We start from the raw sequence: 23978 nt of genomic DNA, 5'->3' as shown, positions 1-23978 counted from the left end.
AGGCTACATTTATTGTTTATCATTCCTTTTCAGTCACTGCTTTACCCTGATCTGGGTTTCGGTGGATCTGGAGCCTATCCCATGAACACTGGGTGTGAGGCTGGAATAATCCCTAGATGGGACAACACAGGCTATAAGAAGAATCCTAAATGTTTTTGAACTAGGCATCAGTTTTATATTTGCATTTGGCTTCAGATATTTTTTTCTAAATCTAAAGCAGCAGGCCTTTTGAGAAATAATTAAACTGCTCATTTGGTCTTTAATACAGCAAAACTTTGATTTCTGCACAAGAATGACAGTAAATTCCCATATGTGCTACAGACGTATGGTCTATTGCGAAACACATATTTAAGCTTTTCCATATGATGTATATGGAATTTCCCGTTATGACCCAAAAATTCAAAAGAAAAAGTACTTGCAGAACAAGAAAAGTATGTAAGGTTTATGCTCATAATGACTAAATTACTTATGTAATTAATTATTGAGAGGGGAATAATTGACATTCTGGCTCATAGCCACTCTGCACATCTGATAATGGCTAACAAATGTGCTTAGTAAGTACAGGTGTCCAACAAGAATGGCCACTCTCTTCTGAATGTAGTATGATTTCTTGCAGTTGTACTCGATTTCAGTTCCGTGGGGGTTTGCAGGAAGTGCTATTTGGGTTGAGTATGTTAAGCCTTGCAGGTGTGACGAGCTCTATCTACTCTTGTTACCTGGGCCCTTATGAAGTGTTGTGCAGTCTTGACAGAAAGCCAGGCATTTGCAGGTCTGAGCAGAAGCTGCTGTTTTACACTGGATTGGTGTCCATTACCATCCCAACCCCTCTAAACTGAAGCATTTTGCTCTGAAAACAGCATATACAGTCAACATCATTGTAGTCTGCCTCCTGTGGGTCTGGATGTATAACAACTCACCACAAACACTACACACCACCTTTCAAATGCCACTAGGCTACATAATCCTTTACTCACAGTGTAGTGAGCATTATAAACTGTCTGTGTTTGTGGGACGATCAAGAAAATTAGTTCAAATGTGTCAAATAAATACAAGGCTCTTCTCTTTGTGTTTTAAAAAAAATAGTTGTGCTTTATTGTAGGTTAATATTACAATGCATATGTTACAAATAATAACAATTAAGTGAGACAGCTTCAGTTGTGTATGGTAATCGACGAAGAGACAGAGCCAAGCGCCATCAGGGGGCTTGTGTGGTTGTTATTCCTCCCTTCCAGATGTAATATTTTTTTCCACAAGGCCACAGCATTAAACTCCCAAAACAAAGTTCTGTAATGCACTGACTGCAAACAATTAGAGCCAGAGTGTATCACAGAACTTTACTTGGAAAGCCACAGAAGAGCTGGCTAATCCTCTCCTCCTATAGGACTTCTCGTCTTCCCACTATCAGAATCAGGGGGGTAAAAGCACATGTTAAAAGTTCTCTAAATCATTCAAACTGCATGTAACATTGTTCTTCTTACCTAGTAACAGTCACATACTTATTCAACACTGTCCTGAAAATGAAACGAGCACCTTAAAAGACATTTTTTAATAACCGTTCTCTTCATAAGCAGTAGGATGGAACAAAGCTTGAAACTAAAATATGGCTGAGCAGGAGTTGAGAGAGGCCTATAATGATGGTAAGAGGCTTATAATGATTATAATGATAAAATAGGTTCATTTCCCCATGTACCAACTCCCCCCCCCCCCCCCCCAGCACACACAGTATATATGTACAATGTTGCACACTGGACACATATGGATTAAAGTTTACATTTACGCTACGAATATGTTGTATGTAATAAAAATGATCTGTAGTGGGAAATGACACGAGAATGGTTCAGGTTTACTTTCAAGGCTCAGCCTTACCTTGCTCCAAGGTTGTGAAGTGAACAGTCATAGCGGGGGATAGGTAAAACAGCTGACGTGTCTATTTGGAGCTATGCATAAGCCCACTATGTGAAGAAAAGCGAATTAATCCTAGAATGGTTTACCAACACAGTTAACACGTAACTATTACAAACAGAAAGCGTAACTGCTCTAAACTAAATATTAAACCCGAGAAAGAAATGCACAGCAGAACTATAACTAAAGTCGTGCCGTTGACGAGAATGACATCTGCACGCAAGAAGTGAGTTCGTCCAACCTAAATAAAGCACAAGCTATGGCTTTAAAACAAAGTTGCTTACTGACTGTTATGTGTGCACCAGAAGAGAGAGTGCATGTACCTCACTTTCAGCAGAAGAGAGAAAAATGTTGAACATACCTGCTGGAGTTCACAGCTGCAACTCAGCACTTTTATGCACGAGGTTAAACGCATAAAACGCAAAACAAAAAGGGAAAGCACCATTTTCAGATATGGCAAGACTTGACTATATCTCTACCGCAGAGGTTTTTATTCGGTGATTCTTTTCTCTCTTTTTTTGGTAATATTTTTCCCCTTCTCCCGGACCGAGTGTTCGCTCAGGCGCCTCACCGCCGCCGTGTCTTTCCGCGTCGCGCACACAGCTGGAAGAATGTCGACGTGGAGCTGCCAATCGTGAGCGCGCAATCACGGACGCGCTTCAGACAGGGGGGAAAAGAAAAAAGTTTCGCTTTTGGTGTAGCTTTCACTCAGGCAGAAGGCTAGACTGGAGGTAGAGTGTGAAGTTCTTCACAGATTCGTGTCAGTGAACCTGCTGAAAAGATAAAAATAGCCTAATTGAGGTGCAGCAGTCTTTAGAGTAGGCTACACTTTCAGACAAAAAAAGTGTTGTCATTGACATGATACCATATATATATATATATATATATATATATATATATATATATATACTCTGCAAAATAAAGAAACGTCCTTTCGCATTCAATTGCTTTTATTTCCAGCAAATTTTTTAACGTGTGTAAATATTTGTATGAGCATAAAAAGATTCAACAACTGAGACATAAACTGAACAAGTTTCACAGATATTTGACGAACAGAAATGGAATAACGAGTCCCTGAACGGGGGGGGGGGGTCAATAATAAAAGTAACAGTTAGTATGAGGTGTGTCCACCAGCTGCTTTAAGTACTACAGCGCATCTCATCCTCATAGACTGCACCAGATTTGTCAGTTCTTGCTGTGAGATGTTACTCCACACTTCCACCAAGGCATCTGCAAGTTCTCCATCACGTCTTGGGGGGAACATGGTTACATGTAATTTTCCACTGCAAGGACGATCAGCTGTCCTTCCTGTCTCCCTGTAGCACTGTCTTAGGCGTCTTACATTACAGACATTACAGTTTATTGCTCTGGCCACATCTGCAGTCCTCATGCCTCCCTGCAGCAGGTCTGTGGCATGTTCACGCAGGTGAGCAGGAACCCTAGACATCTTTCTTCTGGTGTTTTTCAGAGTGAGTAGGAAGGTCTCTTTATTGTCCTAAGTTATTGTAACGGTGACCTTAATTGTCTACCGCCTGTAAACTGTGCGTGTCTTAAGGACTGTTCCACGGGTACATGTGCAATAATTGTTTACGATTCATTGAACAAGCATGAAAACTGTTTAAACCCTTTCCAATGAAGATCTGTAAAGCTTATTTGGATTTTATAAAATGATCTTTAAAATACAGTCTCCTGAAAAAGGGAAGGTTTTTTTTTTTTCTGAGTATAGTTTTGTATGTTACAAAGTTGTTTATTTATTTATTTATTTATTTTTAATTTTTTTTTTTAATGATATCGTGATTGTAGTGCACCTTTAAAAGGATTTAAAGTATATAGCTGCACCTTAAGGACCACAATTATACTTTTCATTTGAATTTAAGGTAATCATTTCAGTATAAACTTCATGAATATGCACTCTTGAAGGTTACAAATACACACTAAAGGTACTAGATAGTAATCGATGGACCTTTGAGGGGACAAGCAAAGGTACATATAGGCCTAGGTCTATACATTTCTGAGGGTGTACGGGTTCATCGCAGAGCCCGTACGATCTGTCTCTCATACACATGGCGCACACACGTTTTAGACAAACTGCCTACAAAACATGTTTTATTCACTTGTACAGTCACACTTTAATACTGAATGAAGAGCCTTAATGCGTGCAACAACACCATTTCTCATATTGGGTCGTTTTTTTTTTCTTTTTTCTTTTTTTTTAAGTCAGTATGTGGCACTTTGGGCCCAATGACATTTTTGACAAGTGAGCAGGTGACCAGTAGAGGTCGCAAGCTGATAGACGGAAAGTTTCACATGCACACAGGTTAGGACGTGATTTTCAAGGCCCTCATGGCAAATATTTGCCATCACTGCACCTCTACAGCTCAAATAGAGGGCATTTAGGATTTGGACTCTACTTCTATTGAGTCCCAATGCAGCAGATCTATGTATTTTAGTTGAACAATGACTTGCTGTAGTGCTTACATTTCATATAGTCTCCCTCCCCACTCTCAAATATATATATATATATATATATATATATATATATATATATATATATATATATATAGAGAGAGAGAGAGAGAGAGAGAGAGAGAGAGAGAGAGATTATAAAGAGATTTCTAAAAATCTTTAAATAACCATATCAGGGAAAGTCTCATTTGTGCTTTGTGCTTCAGTTTTGGTAAACTTCTTTAGTTTTGTATGGCACAGACCTGGGTATTTGGAAGCATTTACAAAAATCACAAATTAACCACTCAGTTTTGACCTCAAAATCACATTGACAGCGTCGCGATTGTCCAATTGAGAGAATAGTTCCCTTATGTCTCCACAATGCAAAAAGCACCAGTAGGAAGTAGCCTGATTGCTTGTGGTTGCGTATGAAGGTAGAAAGGGGCGGATCCCGCCGCAGCCCAAGCAGCGATTCTGATTGGCTGTCGGCGGTTCGGGGCAGGTCCATCAAATGCTTGGGGCTTCCCGTAAATTTTCATAACTCCACAGACTGTATTTCCGCCATCATCCGCTGGTAGTGCGTCGGCGACTAATTTATGCCGTTTTATTCGTATTTCTTCTTCTATTATTATTATTATTTGTAACGTTTTGAAGAAATACAAAATATTATAACACACTTGGAGTTACTTCGCAAAGGGAGACAGAAGAAAATCGCCAAAATGATGGAGATTGAGTTGCCTAAAGTGCACCCAAGTCAACAGGTAAATAATAATAATATCAATGTTTAGTAATTATCCGTGTCTTCACATCTGATTAAGAGATGACGATCTGTTCAGTTTCTTCGTGTGTCACTGTGTGAAGTGTGTAATGTAGGGAACTTTTGATTTCTAGCTCGGTCTCGACATCACGTACAGGCTGCTGTGGTTTTAGTGATAATGTCAGTCTCGGCTATAAAAGGGACGCGGGTGATTTACATCATCATTAGTGGGTTTTTTTTTATGTAACCAGCTTCACGAGGAAACGCATGATCAGATTTTTAGTCGCTATCAGATCAGGGGGCGTTTCCTGTGTTTGTTTCCGATATTCTGTGCTCTTGAAGAAAATTCTGCCAAGTCATGGAAGCCGGGCGGTACAGCCAAACACAGTCCCAGAAATCAAGGACAGCTTCCATTAGCCAGTCATAACCCTCCTTCATGTCACGTTAACGTGTGATATCAGAAGAAATCGGTAGTTCTTCCGTTTCATTTGATCAGATGCCCCATCGCGTGCGAGCTCGCGCCGTCTGCGAGAAGTGTTCCCGCGTTGCACAATCGGAGGCGGCGCTGTTTTCAGACGGCTCTTGTCTTTCCTACACCACTTTGTGCTGATGTACAGGTGTTATACAATACACATTATTACGAGATCGATTTCCAAAACAAAAAGCACTAACCGCGAAATTCAGGACAGGATTGACACTTCGGTGGGCGTGGCCTCGGGGTAAATAAAATCTGATTTCATTTCACCATAATCTTGAAATAATGCTAATAATGCAAGGTTAGGCTGTGATTAGGACACCTCTGTTCTGCCTTTCACTGTAGGACAATAGAGGTGTTTAATAAACACTTAATAAGATTCTGAACAGGTTTAGAAGGTAGATAGTTTTTCTCTCTCTCTGTAAAATATAAAAGGTGTTTTAGATACTAAAACAACCCGAGCTCTTTCACTTCCCTTATTTTAGAAGAAGAGGAAGTGATCTTGTCTTCTTGAGCTCTGGTTTGTTGCGTGTTCTCCCCGTGTTTTTGTAGGATTTCACCCACACACAAAAACATGCCAGTAGGTGGATTAGCAACAATACACTGTCCCTAGAATGAGTGAATGAGTGTGTGAATGTATGTACGCATGGTGTCCCGGTCTGGACTGGTGTCCCATCTATACTGAGAAATAAAGGTACTTTTCTTTGTTGCTACCATGGGTAGATGTACCTTTTGTATACATCTTTTACCTGAAAACGTGAAAATAATCTAAGGTACATCATTGGACCTTAAGGACAACCAGTGCACCTAATTAGGTAAAAGATACACAGTAAAGTTACAAAAGATGTGTATGCTTGATGGTACCTCCCTTGTGACAAGGAAGAGGAAAGTTTGGTACCTTTATCTCAGGTTTCAGTAAATCTTGATTGAAGCCAGTGTTCCCGGCATAGGCCCCGGATCCAATGTGACCTTGACCAGGATAAACCAGTTACTCAAAATGAATGAACAAGGAAGTGATATTTAAGCAATTTTCTTTACCTGGAACCCAGCTTGATTCTGCAATACTACTTCCTAATGTTAGTCTAAGAAAGAACATACATGTTAAATATGGTAATATACACCTTATGCCAGTGCTGGAGTTCAGCATGGTAAGGCGATTTTCATTCTTTGTGCTCTCATACACTTACAAAACCTGGCAATTAACCGGCGAGTTAAATCAGATGTTTTTGAGCATATAAATCCCAAATCCCACTGTGATGGATTTGGTGGACACTAATTATACACCCGTATATTATACAAATGTAACAGAGACATAAACAACCAAACATAATTCCATAGTTATAATAAACCTGTAGACAGCCAACACAAGAGAAGTCAGTGGTTAAATCATTACATACATCAACCACAGAGTGCTTATTTTACATTAGGTACGAGATGATACACTCAGCACAATATATCATTCATTTTCCAAAGATTTTGTCATTACATGTCCAGAAAACAATGTTGTTGTAATAAGATATGTAAAATAAAATTAATTTAATTAAACCTTTTACTATTAACTGTTGTCAGAATGAATTTTAGGAATGAATACTAATCAAAAGTAATTTTTTACTAAAGTAGTCAGTTTAAGTAAATTTTAAAGTATTTTAGTTTTACATTTAAAATATCCAATGTTGCTGTATTTCAAACATTGAGAAGAACATCATGGCACAAATATGTCATCGCACAAGCTTCCATAGGACCTAGACAACAACTAGAAGTTTAGTAACTTTGATATACTTGATATGTTTTAGTACTGGAGATGTTCGAATGATTATTTCCTGAAAGTGCTTTTGCCTTATGCTTATACTATCACTAGATATACACAGTGAAGATACTGTATGCCCTGTTTGAATGACCTCTATGTCATATTCTCCACAAGGCACGTGGATCTAGTGTGGCCAAGATACTAGCTGTCAAACTAATAACGATGTTATGCCAAACATTGTTTGAGATACTTTGCATATTGATCATTTTCAAAGAAAGAAAAGAAATGTGGAAAAGTATTCAGCAATGTTTGCTTTTGATTGAACAATAATTAGGTACAGTTCTGTGGCCTGTGGAAGCAAAAAATATCTGTTGGGTAACAGCTGGACCTTAGCACACACTGTTAATAAGTAAACTTATTTTGACTAGTAAGACACATAGACTTGTGGTAATGCATGTCTTACAAAGGAACAAGCTGGTGAGCAGGCTAGCTTATTAGCATAGCAGAGCTGGCATTCACTTCTAAGGGTAATTTCATTTTTGATGATGTAAAGTTATTGAGTTTCAGCAATTAACCCTTGGCTTGGTATAATCCAAGGAAATCCAAGTGAATGGAAAATTGGCGGTTAGGTGAACGAATAACCTTGGCGTTTAATCACCCTTACCCTGTATTTTAGTGACATAATCGCAAACCTTTTATCCACAGCAGTGCCATTTGCCTTTGACACCATGAGAAGTTGTGAAAGTATGAAACACTCCCACAGAAACACTCCCACTTATAAAGCCATCCAAGTCAAACAAACTAATACTTCCATCCATTGTGTCAGTTAAACAGAGATAAAGAGAGAGAGATATTCTTATGTGTGTAAGAGGTCGAGTCAGGCATCTTGTTAAAGGTATCTATTAAGTTCTGGTTTAGATATTTCATCACACCCGTCCTCCCTCCACCCTTACATGGCTATAATCTCACGCACGCACAAGCACACACACACACACACACACACACACACACACACATTTGGCTCTTTTATTTAAAAAAACACAAACAAACTTACACAAAAAAAAAGCTTTTAACAGTATTTTTTAAGTTGGTGGGGTCCAAATGTCTCCACAAATAGGTACATCTTACAGTTTTGATCTTGTGGTGACCAAGATATAAAAACATGCCCATAGACACACACACACACACACACACACACACACACACACACTCACATATTGCTGACCAGAACTGGTATTTGAACTCCAACACCTGTATTTATTCTTGAATTTGTTTTGAAGTAAGCCTTGAAAGTTTTTACATTTTCACTTCCATCTTCTAACATGTGAGAATGTTTCCATATAATTCGGCCTTGTAACCACTTCTGCTTTGTATAGTCCCCACTGTTTTTTTTTTTTTCTGGTGGCAGGCCTTGTGATCAACGTTCATTAAATGAAGGAAGTAAATTTTTTACAGCCTTAACAGTAGGCAGAGTCACATGCTACTGCATCATTCTCTGACCTGCACAGACTTTACGCAATACTCTAGTGATTACGCTGTTTCCTTTCTGTAAATAAATGGACTGAAAAGATAGTTGGAGGAGAAAGAGAAAGCCTAACTGTTTATCTTTGGACATTCTTGACTTTAGGGTTGTTATGAGCTGTGTGACTTCTCTATTAAATGTAGAAAGTCAGCTTTTTGAAGACTTGTCTCTTATCGGCTCTCTCTTCACTCATTTATTTATTTATTTTTTATCACGCATGACCGTTTATAACATTTGAAAGTAGGATGTATGTTTTTTTATTCCTTGCTTCGGTGTTCCTTGAGGTTCTATCCAGTCGGTGAGGTTTAACCAACTTTAGACATTTCGCTTCAATCAGCGTATGTACCTTTTTTTAATACTATATATGTGTACATGAAATACTTCCCTGCCCAGGGTGCTAATAGAAATCCATTTTTAGCCTACAGCTGTTTAAAACCTAGGTTTTATTCTATATTATGTGCTGGTAGGTTTGTTTTTTCTCCCTTGGCATGTTTTAGCCAGAGAGAGACATGATCATTATTTACACGGATATATAATCAAGGTTTCCTCTGATACAAAGAACACACCAGACTCACAAGTGGCCTTCTGTCTTTGCCCTCCTAACAGTCTGGTCATGTACATGACAATTACGTGACATACGGTTTAACCTAACCCGCTGCTTGCTCAGTGTACAAATTCCACTCATGCATGAGTTAAACACGTTAAGGAAGCTCATGCCAGCATGTTTTACAGGTTTGTTAAAGGGTCAGAGGTAAATGCACTCTCGCTCAGTTGAATAAGCTGTGTATACAGTAATCGTGCTCTGACAAGATTAAACCATGTTTCTTAAATGTGCTGCCAGAAAAGAATACACCCAGTTTGTCCTTTTTTGTAGACAAAGTTTTGGAAAATGTGGGTGTGTTGCTGTAATGTGAGGAAAGAGGAGACGAGCATCTATTATTCATGCCTGCGTCCTCTACATTACATTCACGATAACAGAGTTGTGAGCCGGGCTTGGCTGAGCCATGTGCACACTGCTGCATAGCAAAAAGAAGAAGAAGAAAAAAAAAGAACACAAATCCCCAGAGAGCCACAGGGCGTGGTGGAAAGGTGCTGAATGGTGCTGTTTCTCTCCCCCCTCTTTCTCTGTAGGATATAGATCTGATTGATATCCTGTGGAGGCAGGATATAGACCTGGGAGCAGGAAGAGAGGTGTTTGACATCAGCTACAGGCAGAAGGAAGTGCAGCTGCAGCGGCAGAAGGAGCTGGAGGAGGAGAAGAGACAGCAGATAGTGAGGGAGCAAGAGAAGGCGCTTCTCGCCCAGCTACAGCTCGATGAGGAGACTGGAGAGTTTGTGCCTCGGTCCACGCCTACCAACAACGCTCTGACGCAGGCTAACACTGCGCCTGCTGAAATCACACAGGTACACACACACACGAACTCGAATGACCTTCTTATGCAAGCTAACAAAGCCATGGTTTCATCATACAGGTAGACACACACAAAATTAGGCTTGGGTGAGATAACGATAATGTATCAATATGGTGATAAATTATATGACTAAAAAGATCTCTGAGATATCACTGGCACTTCCATTACTTTTATAACACCTGCTGATTAAACTTTATTCACAAGGATAAATAGTTGATTAGACACAGTGCAATAAATGACATCTTATCAAGTGAAAGTTTCTGGAATATAGTCAAGTTTATCTGGTTATTTAATATAATAAAATGATAAGAATCCAAATAGATAATTACTAAAGCTATTTCTACATTTTTCAAGCTTGAAGTTTTTCCCCCCAATTAAGCATTTATTTCTAAAAAGAAGCAAAATGATCTGTCAGTAAAACCTACAGCTTGAAATGTGTAAAAGCATCTAAAGCAGATCATGTATACAGATCTAATATGTGATTTATAATAATTTCATAATAAGAAATATTACATAAATTTGCCCATATTTAAGATATTTTCACTTGCTAAGATATCCTTCTTTTTTTTGCAGTGCATTTAAATAGATTTCTTTTAAACAAATGTTTAATTTCCTCTACTATTCTGGTAGCTGTTAAATAAAAGCCCATTTAAATTCTATAGTTTATCAGGTTTTTAATGTGGCTTTGCTGTTCTAAATGATGTTAAATGTAAATATTAAATGTATATATATATATATATATATATAATATACATACATACACACACACACACCCCATAGTGGGGCCCAAAAGTCTGAGAGCACTAGTGAAAATGTTTCTGTATTTTGCAGTCTTTCCTAATTTAATACAACCATAAATTGTTTTCGTTACAATTTATATTATTGACAACTTGAGTGAAAAGTAGTATCGTTTAAATATTTATATGAATTTCAATTTCTTAGTATTTGCTATGTCCCTTTTTAGCCTTAATGACGATGTTTTGTGATGTATTTTTTTTGCCATATTGCACACTCCTATACAAAACACATACAGTATCTGTTCAATTATTCACACACACACACACACACACACACACACACACACACACACTCTTACACGTCGAATCACCCCATGATTCGGTTCTGGGAAAACCCCACCCTCCTGTTAACCCAGTCGGGTGCAGCTGCCTGGTTGCTGGGTTACTGCTGCCATAGTGTAATTACGGGAACTCAGGTGGTTCAGGTTTCAGATTAGATGGCTTACAGCTTCAGAGAAACACCTCCCTATAACAGCTCTCCTGCTGTAATATTTATTTAGGTCTGTGTTAATGCTACAGTGTTTCACTGCTGAATTATTGATTGGAACTGGAGCAGATACAAGGGTGTGAGATATCGGCAGTTGGAGTGATGTCTTTCTTACTCTGGGTGTGAAATCAGTCTAATATGGATGCCTCCGGCTTTGTGCATACAGAATGTGGCATTCACAGAAGAGGATGGAGACGCCATGTCATTTGACGAGTGCATGCAGCTGCTGGCAGAGACGTTTCCTCTAGTGGAGCCAGCAGCGGTAAGAGAGGATTGCATCTTCTTATTGCCACACATGCTCACCATAAGGCCATGTTATCATTCCGAGTCACTTTATAATTCTATGTCAAAATGAATGTGTTAAGAATGTTTATGATTCTTTTCTTTGCAGGCTGCTCCTCCTTGTCTGGATCCCTCCATTCCTCCCTGCACAGACAGCACCCATCTCATGATGCCTGGAGAAATACCCATGCTTACCCAGAATCCCCTGTTGCCAGGACCCATGGACCAGACCTGGATGGATCTGCAAGTATGGCTCAGAACACACATTCATTTTTATGGGAAATTTTCAGAGACTGAGGGAAAAAAAAAAGTCCTTACAGACAGTATTAGTTTCTCAGGGCGATGACTGTAATAAAATATTTTTGAACATATTTTATGATAAAATTTTTGTCTGCAAATGGCTATAAATGCATGAGTCTCTAGCAGGTTCATTCTCTTGCAAACGGCCTCCCATAGTAGACAGTTATGGAGGTGATGTTTTTTGAGTAAAGTAGCAGTTTCATAGCAAAAGTATTAAATCCTTTTCTAGATACACAAGAAGACTTAACATGGATTTTGTGGTCTAAAAACATTTTAAAGACACAAGTGGTAGCAGTTGTGTTTCAAGATTAGGAGTTCAGCTTACTGTTTGGCTACATGTAGTGAGAGAGTCATAAGTAGACTATTTAGTACATCCCTGTGTGATCTACTTTCAACCTCACGTGGAGTAGAGAGGCCTCAACCTGCCTCATAGTGACCACATGACCAACCTTTGTAGTCATACTGTTGACTAGCTGCTGTGGGAATGTTTGCTTCACTTGTTTTTGTTTTGCTTCCTATTTTCGACAGAATTTTTCCAGCTTTATCCTGAAATAATGATGGTGTTACATGCCAAGACCCACACAGACTTAGCTTCCTAACTAACAAACATTTCCAGAAGCTAACAGTTTGCCTTTCTAACAGTTCCAGAAGTTTGTTCTGACAGGCAAAACACTAGGGGTTGTTTACATGAGTAACACTGTGTCCCCTTATTTTATTTTTTAGCACTGCATGAACATTCAGGAGATCCTGGATATGTCCGGATACGTAAACACAGCCCAGCCTTCCAATATCCCGGAGTCCAACTACAGCCAGTATCTGCCTAAACTAAGCGATGTCACCACTGGCACTGCCGATATGTGCCCTCCAGAGTACATGAACACTTACGATGGGGGTTATAGCAATGTTAATCAGATGAGCCTGAAAACCCCAGACATAAACGAAAGCTTTGTACCAGAAGAATTCTGTGACATGTTTTACCCTGATCTGGAGGCTAAAGTGAACAGTGCGTCTCTTCCTTGTGAGGGTGGAAACACAGATGGACAGCTAGATGAGCTCCCAAATACTCCTTTGCTCAAACCAATGGACCTGCACAGCCTGTCTCCTGGACAATTCAGCACAGAAAAAACTAAAGACATGGCCGAATTCCCAGATTCAGATTCTGGTTTGTCCCTTGATGCCAGTCCAAAAAGTAGCTCTCCCGGAAAGTCCCTGCACGGCGATGGGTCTGGTGGATTCAGTGACTCAGACATGGATGAGATGGAGAGTGGCCCTGGGAGCATGGAATCTGATTATGCCGACATGTTTCCCCTGCTGTTCCTGAGTGACGGCCCTCAACAGTCACTTTTGGAGAAATCTGGCATAACTCTGGTGCAGGATGAGACTGATAAACAACCAAAGACGGAGCAAGCAGAGGCGAGTGGATACTCCAAGCCACCCTTCACCAAAGACAAGCAGAAGAAGCGCTCAGAGGCACGGCTCTCGCGTGACGAGGAGAGAGCAAGAGCCTTGCAGATCCCATTCGATGTGGAACTGATCATCAATATGCCAGTGGACGACTTTAACGAGATGATGGCCAAGCACCAGTTGAACGAGGCACAGCTCGCACTCGTGCGTGACATTCGCCGGCGTGGCAAGAACAAGGTAGCAGCGCAAAACTGCCGCAAGCGCAAGATGGAGAACATCATAGGTCTGGAGTACGAGCTGGACTCCCTCAAGGAGGAGAAGGATCGTTTGATGAAGGAAAAGAGCAAAAACAGCAGCAGTCTAAAGGAGATGAAGCAGCAGCTCAGCTCGCTGTATCTTGAGGTGTTCAGCATGCTGACGGATGAGCAGGGAAAGCCCTACTCCCCTAACGACTACTCCCTTCAGCAGACATCAGACGGCAGTGTCTTCCTTGTCCCTCGCGTTAAAAAGACTCTTGCTAAGAGTAACTAGCACTTTTTCTGCTTCTTCTCTTTCTTGGTACTACATAATTCTGTAGCTAAGTACTATGCAAAAGAAGAAAAAAACAAACAAACAAACAAAACTTTATAGGCATTTTTTGCTTAATCTTTAGCAGTAAAGATGGCAGAACTATTATATAGTTTTTGCTTATTCTACTTTCTTAATATTCTTAATATCTCCTATATTTTGTACTTCTTTATATTTTATCTGAGAATGTTTTATCTTAATGGTTTGTAAATACGTTTATACTTTATTTGCTATGGGAATATCAAACAACATACTGTATTGTACTGTTTTAGAATGCTACTAATTGTGTTGCGATCACTGGCACTCAAAGTCTGTTTTTATATCTTAATTTAAATACTATTGCAATGTTATCTATTGACTTAGTGCTTTATAAAAAAATAAATAAATAAACCATTCATTTAATTTTACGTGAAATTGTACTTTTTGTGTTACTGAGGGTGGAAATCTGATGAACCTGAAACAATGTACAGTGTGACAGTTTTATCTACATAACAAATCATTATAAAAAGGACAAATTGTGTCTGTGTGTGCGAAATGCCAACCAGACATACAAGTTCAAACCTGGCAGCCTAAAGCACACCTTATCTGACAGGCCTCTATTGTTAGACTGTTGCCTGTGTGAAACCTACAACATTGTTCCTCTCAGCCCTGCTGGACAAATACAGAAGAAACACAGAGCTGTACACATTGTAGTGTTTGCATCACCAGGCTCTTTCACCTACAAACATTATCTTTGAAAATCAAATCCAGCTCACACCAGCCCTTCAGAAACCATTAGCCAAACTGAACAAACAGGAGTGGCTGCTTCAAGGACATGGCATGGTACACACTGCTGTGAACACAAAGCAGGTTTGTGCTTGACCGATCCAGTTTAGCTAATGTATTGTTGTGTATGATAAATTATTATTTGAGTTGAGTTACGCAACTACAACAGCATTATGACTTGATTATTTGATCTTGTGTGCATTAATCTGGGTCAAGTACAGCCCCAGTAATTCCTAACAATTTTGCCATGAATTTGATGTGGGACTAAAGGAATACTTGAGCAAAAATAATCAAATTGACACAATTTTACATGTCAGTTGTGATTGCTTCTTTAGTTCTTCACTGGACCTGAGGATTATGTAGCTTAAAAATAATCAAAGTCTCAAATCGAAATCCTTTTAACTATAAACACATTGTATGCTTTCAGCTCTTAAGTAATGTCACACAGGTAGCTTTTGGAGCTAGTTTTAGGACACTCTAAAAAGGTAATCTCTAAAAACGAACAAAACTTCATGATGTAGCCGAATGCTGTATTTATATATGGGAAGCCCTTATATAAGAGGTGCACTTTGGCATCAATTTGTCTAAGAGTGTTGTTTGTGTTCATATCACAGATACACAGTAGTCTGAAATGCACTGAAAAGCTCAAAGTTATTCGGATGATTCATTTCACGAGGTCATTTGAAGGACATACTGTATTTGGGCATGTATTAAAAAGATTTTGGGTGAGATCGACATTATTGTTAGGAACATTAACCTTGTCACCAAAAAACTGATTGATTATACTGGTTGGCAAATTTTCCTCATTTTGTTAGAAAATTTGCACTGAAAATGTTTTACATGACATTACATTAAATTATAAAAATGAGGACTCTCAGAGATTTGCAAATCACCTTTATTTAAAAAAAATAATTTCAACTCACATTTATACAAATCACAATACTAAGAAAAAAGGCTTATGCTGTAAAGTACGTGCTGCAGAATAAGTGTGCAAAATAAAAATGCATATGTAAATCTATGAATATATTATTCCTGAGTAAAATATATCCTCCCATAACCACATCAATAAGAAACACATTAATTGCAATAGTCTGATCTACACCAATATTTAAATGCTTAATAATATCTATGCCAAATATATTTTAATTATTTAATAAAATCTCTGGCAAATTATCACTCCATAGTAACTTATTTGTAGTATTAAACATTACTATCACTTTATATTTTACACAACATGCCCAAACGTTTGTGGACACCAGACCATCAAGCCAAAACGTGGTTCTTCCCCAAACTGTTGCCACAAAGTTGGAAGCACACCATTGTATAGAATGTCTTTGCTTGCTGTAGTATTATAATTTCCCTTCACTGGAACTAAGGACCCAAACATGTTCCAGTATGACAATGCCCCTGTCCACAAAGTGACGTCCATGAAGAAATGGTTTGCCAAAGTTGGAGTTGAACTTAAGTAGCCTACACAGAGTCCTGACCTCTAAACATCGTTGGGATGAACTGGAACACTGACTGTGTCCCAGGCTTCCTCACCCAATATCAGTACCTGACCTCACTAATGCTCTTGCGGCTGAATGAGCACAAATCCCCACAGCCACGCTCCAAAATATACTGGAAAGCCTTCCCAGATGAGTGGAGTTTATTAAAACAGCATATGGGATTTTCAAAAAGCACACGTGGGTGTGATGGTCAGGTGTCCACAAACCTTTGGCTGTATAGCATACCTTTGGAAGTAATCAATAATCTTTACATCTATCTACTTTTAACAAACCTTTTCAGTTATAGTGAGATACCTGAAACTGAGTTAACTTGAAGAAATTCAAGTAAAGAAATGTAAAATAAAGTGCTTAGGTACTTGAAGAGAATGTGGCTATTTGGCTGCCACTACTTTCTGATTTTAAAGTGCAGGCCTTTTAGGAGTATCAAATTAGTGTACTGCACACTTTAATATCTTATTTTGTACTTTCATTATACTCGTTTTCTACAGTCATTGTTATTCAGCTGTGGTCCTACGGCACTACTGCATTATTAATTAGTTGGTAAATTAGCTCAGGCATACTAAAGCAAGAAAAAAATTTAATAACACTTTATAAAATACTCAAAGTAATTCTGAAACCTTCCGCTTCCATTTGCATACCGGCCTAATTGCTGAGGTGGTCTTTTACTTTTGTGGGTGAAATAATTGTTAATTTCACTGGCATGTATGGATGCATAATTCCTGAATGCTTTCAAACAATATTGCAAAAGTATGATGTAGAAGACATAATCACTCTGAAGACTAATAATTCTAAAGTTTAAAATTTCAAACTCAAATGCAATCTATGAAAAGCATTTAATCTTCAACTGGAAAGATAGCTTGTGTAATGTTTAATTAAACCCACCATCAATATTTATTCTATAATGTAATGTAAATGAATAAAAGAAGTTTTTCTTTGTGAAGTCTTAAAATAAGTCAACCTAGCACCATGAGTCTAGAAACTCAGGTAGTTTCCTCTCTCAGGCTGTCTGTGGCTATGGGAGGATACTGTAAAATTGTCCACACATATTTTGAGGAATTAATCTTACCCATCCAGACCTTTCGCTGAAAACGTGTCATACAAGATTTGCTGAGCAGCCGCTTCAGTTTCAATCTGTAAATTAAGCACAATGGTTACTCTTACCTGGTCCTAAGACATGTCATTTCCTTCTTCTTCTGCTGTCTCTTATTCACCTGTGTCTCAAGCCCTCATACTCACTCCCCTTCCTTTGCTGGCTAGCATTGGCTGTCACACCTCTTGGATCCAGGTACTCGCTAGCCTTTCTTCACTAGCGTCAGCTGCTCTTGGAGGTTAGGCTAGTTTTGGCAAAACACAGATGCTAGCTTTCTGGTGTGACACCTGATGGCTTTGCTCCACAGACTTGGCTCTTGATGCTCCCTTGTTTTTTTTTTTTTCCTCCCTCCTCTTTTCTGATACAACTCGCTGTCTGGTCCAGTTGAGGCTCTGTCTTACATCCACACTGGGCAACTGAGACCTGTTTGGTGGCCTTTGGCTAGATCTCGATACCGCTTTGCTCATATACAAGAGCAACATGTATTTTAACACCAAAAAGTGTTGAAATGTCTGGGTTCATTGGCTACACTTCCATGAGGACACATTCAACAAACACTCAAAACTGCACTTTCTTCCAGACTCAATGATCCACTAAACTTTGATTAGGGAATTTTCTACATTTTATTTAATCTGGTTTCTTTTTTCACTTTTCAAAGTAGTTTAACAATCTAGACTTCTGTTTATACAAATGGATCTGTTACATGCCCTCCAATCTGACAAGTCTATACTGCTTATAACTTCATCTTTTTTTTTTTTTTTTTTTGCATACAACGCAAGACAGCACAAACACACTAACAGAAAATTACACTTGACACTGATGAGCATCGCTGCCATTAAACCAAAACATTACGGTAACCAAAAATGATACCATAGTTGGCAGCTAATTTGTGACTTTTTAATAACAAAATGACTAGAAATCTAAATTGTAAATCCAATAATCTAAAGAGAAAATCATTTAAGACCATATATTTCAAAGCTTACTTCAACATCTACGACACTTGATATATCACTCTGGAAAAAACGAAGGGGTTTCGGAAATGGGCAAAAAAAAACAAAAACCCAAAAACAAAAACCGAGAAAGGGTTATAAAAATAAAAAAAATAAAAAAAATCTAGCAAAGAAGATTAAAGGAATGTACATACACTGACACATACTAGGTCATGAGTACCTGGCTACACCCTTGCTCATTGTAGCTAGTGGAAACAGTCCTTCTTTATGTCTCCATTTTTAGTGCTCTGACTAGCAGGTCCTGGCTTTCTCACAGTAACCTGCTGCTTTCCTGACCTCTCCTCTCATCATCTCTCCACTCATCTCATCTCCTGCTAACTGTCCACCTGAAGCCTGTTGAATAGATACAGGATAAAACAAATAATTATTCTAGGTCAACACATCTAAGACTCATTAATTAGTGTTAAAGAGAACTTACCATAAATATACACACACTTTAATATCGCCTTGACCCATAGCTTCCGCCGCCACCACCCCCTGAACCATAGCCACCTGAGAACATAAAAAAAAAGCCTAACATTCTTGTCCACCTCCTATATGACATGCTACTGTATTGCGCAGTCTGAGATCAATCTTTTACCTCCATATGGTCCACCCGAGTTCCTTCCTCCATAGTTATTTCCTTTCATGGGGCCATAATTTGACTGCTGCCCCCCATAATTCCCAAAGTCATTGTAGTTTCCACCTCCGCCACCAAAGTTCCCTTAAAAGTCAGCATAAAAGATGCTTAGGTGACTTTCTAAAGGAGCCACTAGAACTATGTGCAAATATACAAAACAAAGTTATATACAAAACATATACTCTACATCAAGTTGATTCAGAATGAAAATAAATGTCTCTTGCTGAATAATAATTCTGTAGAAGATATTTAATCAGCTGGTATAGTTGACCTCAGTACTGAATTGCCTTGGCTGCAATAAACTGCCCTATAATGTCTTACCACCAAAGTTGCGTCCATCATTGTAGTTGTCATATCCTCCTCCATAACCACCGCCTCCTCCTCCCCCTCCTCCCTGGTGACTGTAACCAGGACCACCACCAAATCCTCCTCGCCCACCACCATAACCTGGGCCACCGCCATAGTTTCCACCTGAACACACAAACGACACACATTTGCAGTTGGCTACCTCATCACTACTTCAAAATAAATCTATCAGGTTATAATTGGAGCTACTGTACTCACTAGATTTATGTATTGCCCATTAGTGCTCAAGTAGACTAAATCTGAATTCATGCTGAGTGTGCACAGCAATGAATATTTTTTTAAATATAACCAGCAATACTTTAACCCATCGTTCCCTAATTTAAATGACTGCATTGATGGAGAGCTTACCATCTCCAGAAAATCCATCATAGCCATCTCCTCCATAGCCTCCTCGGCCTCCTCCATAACCACCTGTGCATAACAACGCAGATGTTCGTGGACTTTCTTCCATATTAAACCACACAAAAAGATGGCTTTTTAAGGCCAATTTCTTTTCCTACCTCTACCAAAGTTGCCACCTCCAAAATTGCCTCCTCTGCCCATGAAATTACCTCCTCCACCACCACCACGATCTAAAAGAAAGAAAGACGGAAAAAAACTAGATGACAAATAATCCAGCTAATCTGAATAATAATAATGATGATAATAAAAACAATGGTTCATCCCCTATTTATGTGGTACTTACACCTTTGGTTAGAAACTGCCTGCATTTCCTGTTTAGGTAGTGCTTTCCTGACTTCACAGTTATGGGAGTTTATGGTGTGGTATTTCTGAGCTGGAGAGAAACACAAATTGGAATTTTAAATGTATGTATATAAATAATCAAAATAACAATAAAAAAAAAGCATATTCCCTTACCTACAATTTTATCCACAGTGTCATGATCATCAAACGTTACAAAGCAGAACCCTCTCTTTTTCCCTGTTGATCGCTCCTCCATAATGTCAATGCTCTCAATCTTCCCATACCGCTCAAAGTAGTCACGTATGTGGTATTCTTCAGTGTCCTCCTTAATCCCACCAACAAAGATCTTTTTCACTGTCAAGTGGGCCCCTGGTTTATTTGAGTCCTAGACAATGGAAGAAACATTATAAACACATTTTACTTTTTTTTTTTTCTTCATGTTTAGCACATTTAGCAGACACCCATATCCACATTTATACAACTGAACAGTTGTGGGTTAAGGGCCTTGCTCAAGGGCCCAGCATTGGCAGCTTAGCAGTGCTGGGATTTGAACTCATGACATTCTGATCAGAAGTCCAAGGTCATAACCAATGAGCTACCACTAGCTACCATTACTAATTATGCAATTACTGCAGAGTAAGCAATTTTATATGAATAAGTATTATTTTTCATTTATCTCCAAATATTATTTGTCTCTGAACTATGTGAGTTAAATGCAAGATAAATCTTCATTAATAGGGAGTAATGGTTTATGATCATACCTCACGGGAAACGGCCCGTTTAGGTTCAACTACTCGACCATCCACTTTATGGGGCCGAGCTGCCATGGCTGCATCCACCTCACCTACACAGGAGTATGTTACAAAGCCAAAGCCCCGTGATCGCTTGTTCCCTGGATCCCGCATCACCTGCACAGAGAAGCGGTCGGTAAAAAGTTACAGTCCTGATACAGGCATACGAGTGTTCCATTGAACTATTAGAAAATTTTGTAATACTGTACAAAAAAAAAAGTATTAAATAGCACAGTGATGTCACTAACCACACAGTCTGTGAGCTTTCCCCATTGCTCAAAGTGAGCACGTAAACTGTCCTCTGTTGTCTCGAAGCTTAGACCACCAATAAACAGCTTCCTCAGCTGTTCTGGCTCTTTACTCTCTTTACCCTAAGATCAAAACACGGATAAACATAACCAGTTAACCCGTTATGATTAAAGATGATAATGATCATGCATTATGACAAATATTTATTTATTTTTTAAAAAAGAAAATAATTTGTTACGGTGCTGGAATTCGCAAACTACAGAGAAAAACTGTCTTATTTATTATTGTGTTCTTATAGTTATTAGCTGATTTCATTCATCCGTTGAACTGCATGGAAATTTGAGGAATAAAGAGCTCTATGGCTGCAATAAAAATACAAAATATTGCACACGTTTACCCAATGATCCTGATATTTTATTATATTTGTTATACAGTTAATATGTTGCCTAACTGGTTTTAGAACCCCTGCCTCCAGGTATGGCAGAAAAGAATAATAAAACAACTTCACTGGATAACACACCACCACCACCACCACAACAACAACAGTGATACACACTGCAGCTCGAGATGATTTAAATCAGCATTTCCCTGCACAGGTGCTGTTAGCGTGCACACATTTGCATGCAGTACACGTAGCTAGCTATTAGCCATTTTAATTTCGGGTTAGGATGAAGGACGGAAATACAATGTTCTCGACTCTACACACTGACTTAATCGCAGATGAATTCAACCCGTTGGTTAATTTAGCCTTTAGATAAAAGCCCACAAAACACACCGAGCCGCAGTGAGGTCTGGAATGTTCCAAGTGCCTTCTCCCTCACACGCCATTTTACAGCTCTTTTACTCCTCTTTCCTCCATGTTGTTAGCTATTTCTCTCACATTTAGAGTCACTGCTGGCGTGCTATACTGATAGAAAAATTTCCAAAATAACATTACATACAAGATAACATGCCACTTGACTAACGTTGGAAAACAAGTAAAAGGAAAAACTATATGTATATATTAACATTGTTAGTTAGCTAACTCGCCGGTCCTAATCCATATCCTGCAGAAATGAAAACCTGCGCCTCCTTCATTCCGTCTTCATTTAAAAACCAAACCCGACTCATAACGTTTCCCTATATTATTTATCGCTAAGTGAGCACATTATTTAAATATATAGCTAGCAAAAATATGCACCTGACAGGACACAATTAACTGCGGTTTGACAGCTAGCTAGCTGTCAAGGTGCTAATCAGACCTGCAAGGCTACGTAAAAACATTTATTATGCAATGCTTTCGGTTTCTTGTTAATATTTTGTAAATATGCATAAAGCAATACAACACAATAACAGGTAACCTGAGTAAATTGATATTACCTCCATGTCGCAGTGTCTACGCCCCACCTATTTGACACAATACGGAAATATGGCGCTGCCCTTTCCACTAACCACAGCTGTCCTTGTGTCCCAAACGGCACCCTAAGACCTTGCGCTACGCTTCCAAGTCGGCACTTTAGTGACGTCAGCTCTATACAGAACTCATGCAATCTTCGAGTCATCGAGGGTGCATACGTTTAAAATCCGAGGATTTGGGACAGAGCAATTAGGAAGGCGATGGGTCATTTACTCACGCTAACGCTTGTGCAGATGCGTGTACCACTTTCCAAATGAATGAATGAAGTCTGGTCAGTACTCCCAGAGCTGTCAAAATAAATGAATGCATGAATAAATAAACAAACAAAAAACATAAAAAAAATCGATTAATAATCATATGAAAATAAATGTTACGAGGAACAAACACAAATATAAATACCTATAAATTATTTAAAATAATAATAATAATAATAATAATAATAATAGCAGTATTTCTGTATTTTTATTATTTAAATCTATAAATCTATTTAAATCTATATTCTATATTTTTAAATTGAATAACTTTGGTATTCATTATTGTCATATTTATTTATTTCCTTAAATGTTATTTCATTGATTTCTATATTTGCTCATTTTCAGTTTTATTTATGTCCTTGATCTTGTATTTCTCTATATCCTGTATATCCTTGCCCTTATAATAATGAGCAAATATAATTATTTATCTTAGTCCTTATTAGTTCCTTATTCCCACTGATTGACTGATCAGCTTCTGTAGTTTGACTGTACACGCCTTGGCCCCACACTGGTTGTTTCGAAATGTGCTAGTAAAGGCCAAGGCTGTCAGTTTTTGATACAGACAACAAACAGAGAGATCTGAGATGTGTGGCTGGCCTGACCAAAATGTTAGTCTGCCTTATTGACTACTCTTTAATGTGAACTATAAACAGGCTTCAGTTTGCTGCGAAACAGCACTATGCTCATTTACATATTCCTTGGTCAGCACTTCACTTTGTTAAATCGGTCTGAACCTATCATTTATGTAGCTCTATAACCGCAAGAGACATCAAATTATCTTCAACCACTGTTAAGCAATAATGTGTTGGGGATAAACTTTTAGATTCCATCCTTTTACAACTTAATACCCACACTGTTAACCCAGCTCATAAAAATGCATGTATAGTTGTAACACAGTAATTGACACAGGTAATCAGAGAAAATATACAATCCGTCAATGAAGCTTCATAAAGACCTAAACACTGATTAGGGAAAGAGCTGCCAAACTGAGCTGCAGGGACATGCCACACTTTTCAGACCCTCACCAAATGCAGTCTCTCTGGATTCTCTTCACATTTTCTCTTAAAAGGAACCTTTGTGCCCTTATCTAGTTTGTCCCACTGTTCTCCTTGATGTAACACTTCTGCATACACTATACTGTAGACTAAA

The 23978-nt window shown here is 38.6% G+C and overlaps 2 protein-coding genes across 2 annotated transcripts; one reads left to right on the top strand and one right to left on the bottom strand.

The window, feature by feature from the left end:
* Nucleotides 1–4885: 4885 nt before the first annotated feature.
* nfe2l2a (nfe2 like bZIP transcription factor 2a) lies at nucleotides 4886–14504 on the top strand. The gene is made up of 5 exons (XM_053627063.1): nucleotides 4886–5108; nucleotides 9980–10252; nucleotides 11711–11806; nucleotides 11936–12073; nucleotides 12850–14504. The coding sequence occupies exons 1-5, from the start codon at nucleotides 5067–5069 to the stop codon at nucleotides 14059–14061; spliced, it is 1761 nt and encodes a 586-aa protein (XP_053483038.1). The 5' UTR covers nucleotides 4886–5066; the 3' UTR covers nucleotides 14062–14504.
* Nucleotides 14505–18487: 3983 nt separating this feature from the next.
* On the bottom strand, nucleotides 18488–22902 carry hnrnpa3 (heterogeneous nuclear ribonucleoprotein A3). Its single transcript, XM_053627064.1, has 11 exons — nucleotides 22539–22902; nucleotides 21179–21301; nucleotides 20901–21047; nucleotides 20314–20524; nucleotides 20141–20230; nucleotides 19956–20027; nucleotides 19804–19866; nucleotides 19411–19560; nucleotides 19051–19173; nucleotides 18889–18962; nucleotides 18488–18803 (listed from the first exon to the last, which is right to left on the bottom strand). The coding sequence occupies exons 1-10, from the start codon at nucleotides 22542–22544 to the stop codon at nucleotides 18907–18909; spliced, it is 1041 nt and encodes a 346-aa protein (XP_053483039.1). The 5' UTR covers nucleotides 22545–22902; the 3' UTR covers nucleotides 18488–18803; nucleotides 18889–18906.
* Nucleotides 22903–23978: the final 1076 nt, after the last annotated feature.

Source organism: Ictalurus furcatus, chromosome 6 (assembly GCF_023375685.1).
Source record: "Ictalurus furcatus strain D&B chromosome 6, Billie_1.0, whole genome shotgun sequence".
Taxonomy (NCBI): Eukaryota; Metazoa; Chordata; class Actinopteri; order Siluriformes; family Ictaluridae; genus Ictalurus; species Ictalurus furcatus.
The sequence above is the reverse complement of the archived record's forward strand: the minus strand, read 5'-3'. Positions and strand labels throughout refer to the sequence as shown.

Excerpts from the sequence above, each read along its gene's own strand:
- nfe2l2a (XM_053627063.1), top strand. The coding sequence starts at position 5,067 with ATGATGGAGATTGAGTTGCCTAAAGTGCACCCAAGTCAACAG. Across the intron at positions 5,109-9,979 it reads AAGTGCACCCAAGTCAACAG|GATATAGATCTGATTGATAT; the intron begins GTAAATAATAAT and ends CTTTCTCTGTAG. Across the intron at positions 11,807-11,935 it reads CTCTAGTGGAGCCAGCAGCG|GCTGCTCCTCCTTGTCTGGA; the intron begins GTAAGAGAGGAT and ends TTTTCTTTGCAG.
- hnrnpa3 (XM_053627064.1), bottom strand. Across the intron at positions 19,174-19,410 it reads TGATGGACGCAACTTTGGTG|GGAACTTTGGTGGCGGAGGT; the intron begins GTAAGACATTAT and ends CTGACTTTTAAG. Across the intron at positions 18,963-19,050 it reads CTCGGGTGGACCATATGGAG|GTGGCTATGGTTCAGGGGGT; the intron begins GTAAAAGATTGA and ends TTATGTTCTCAG.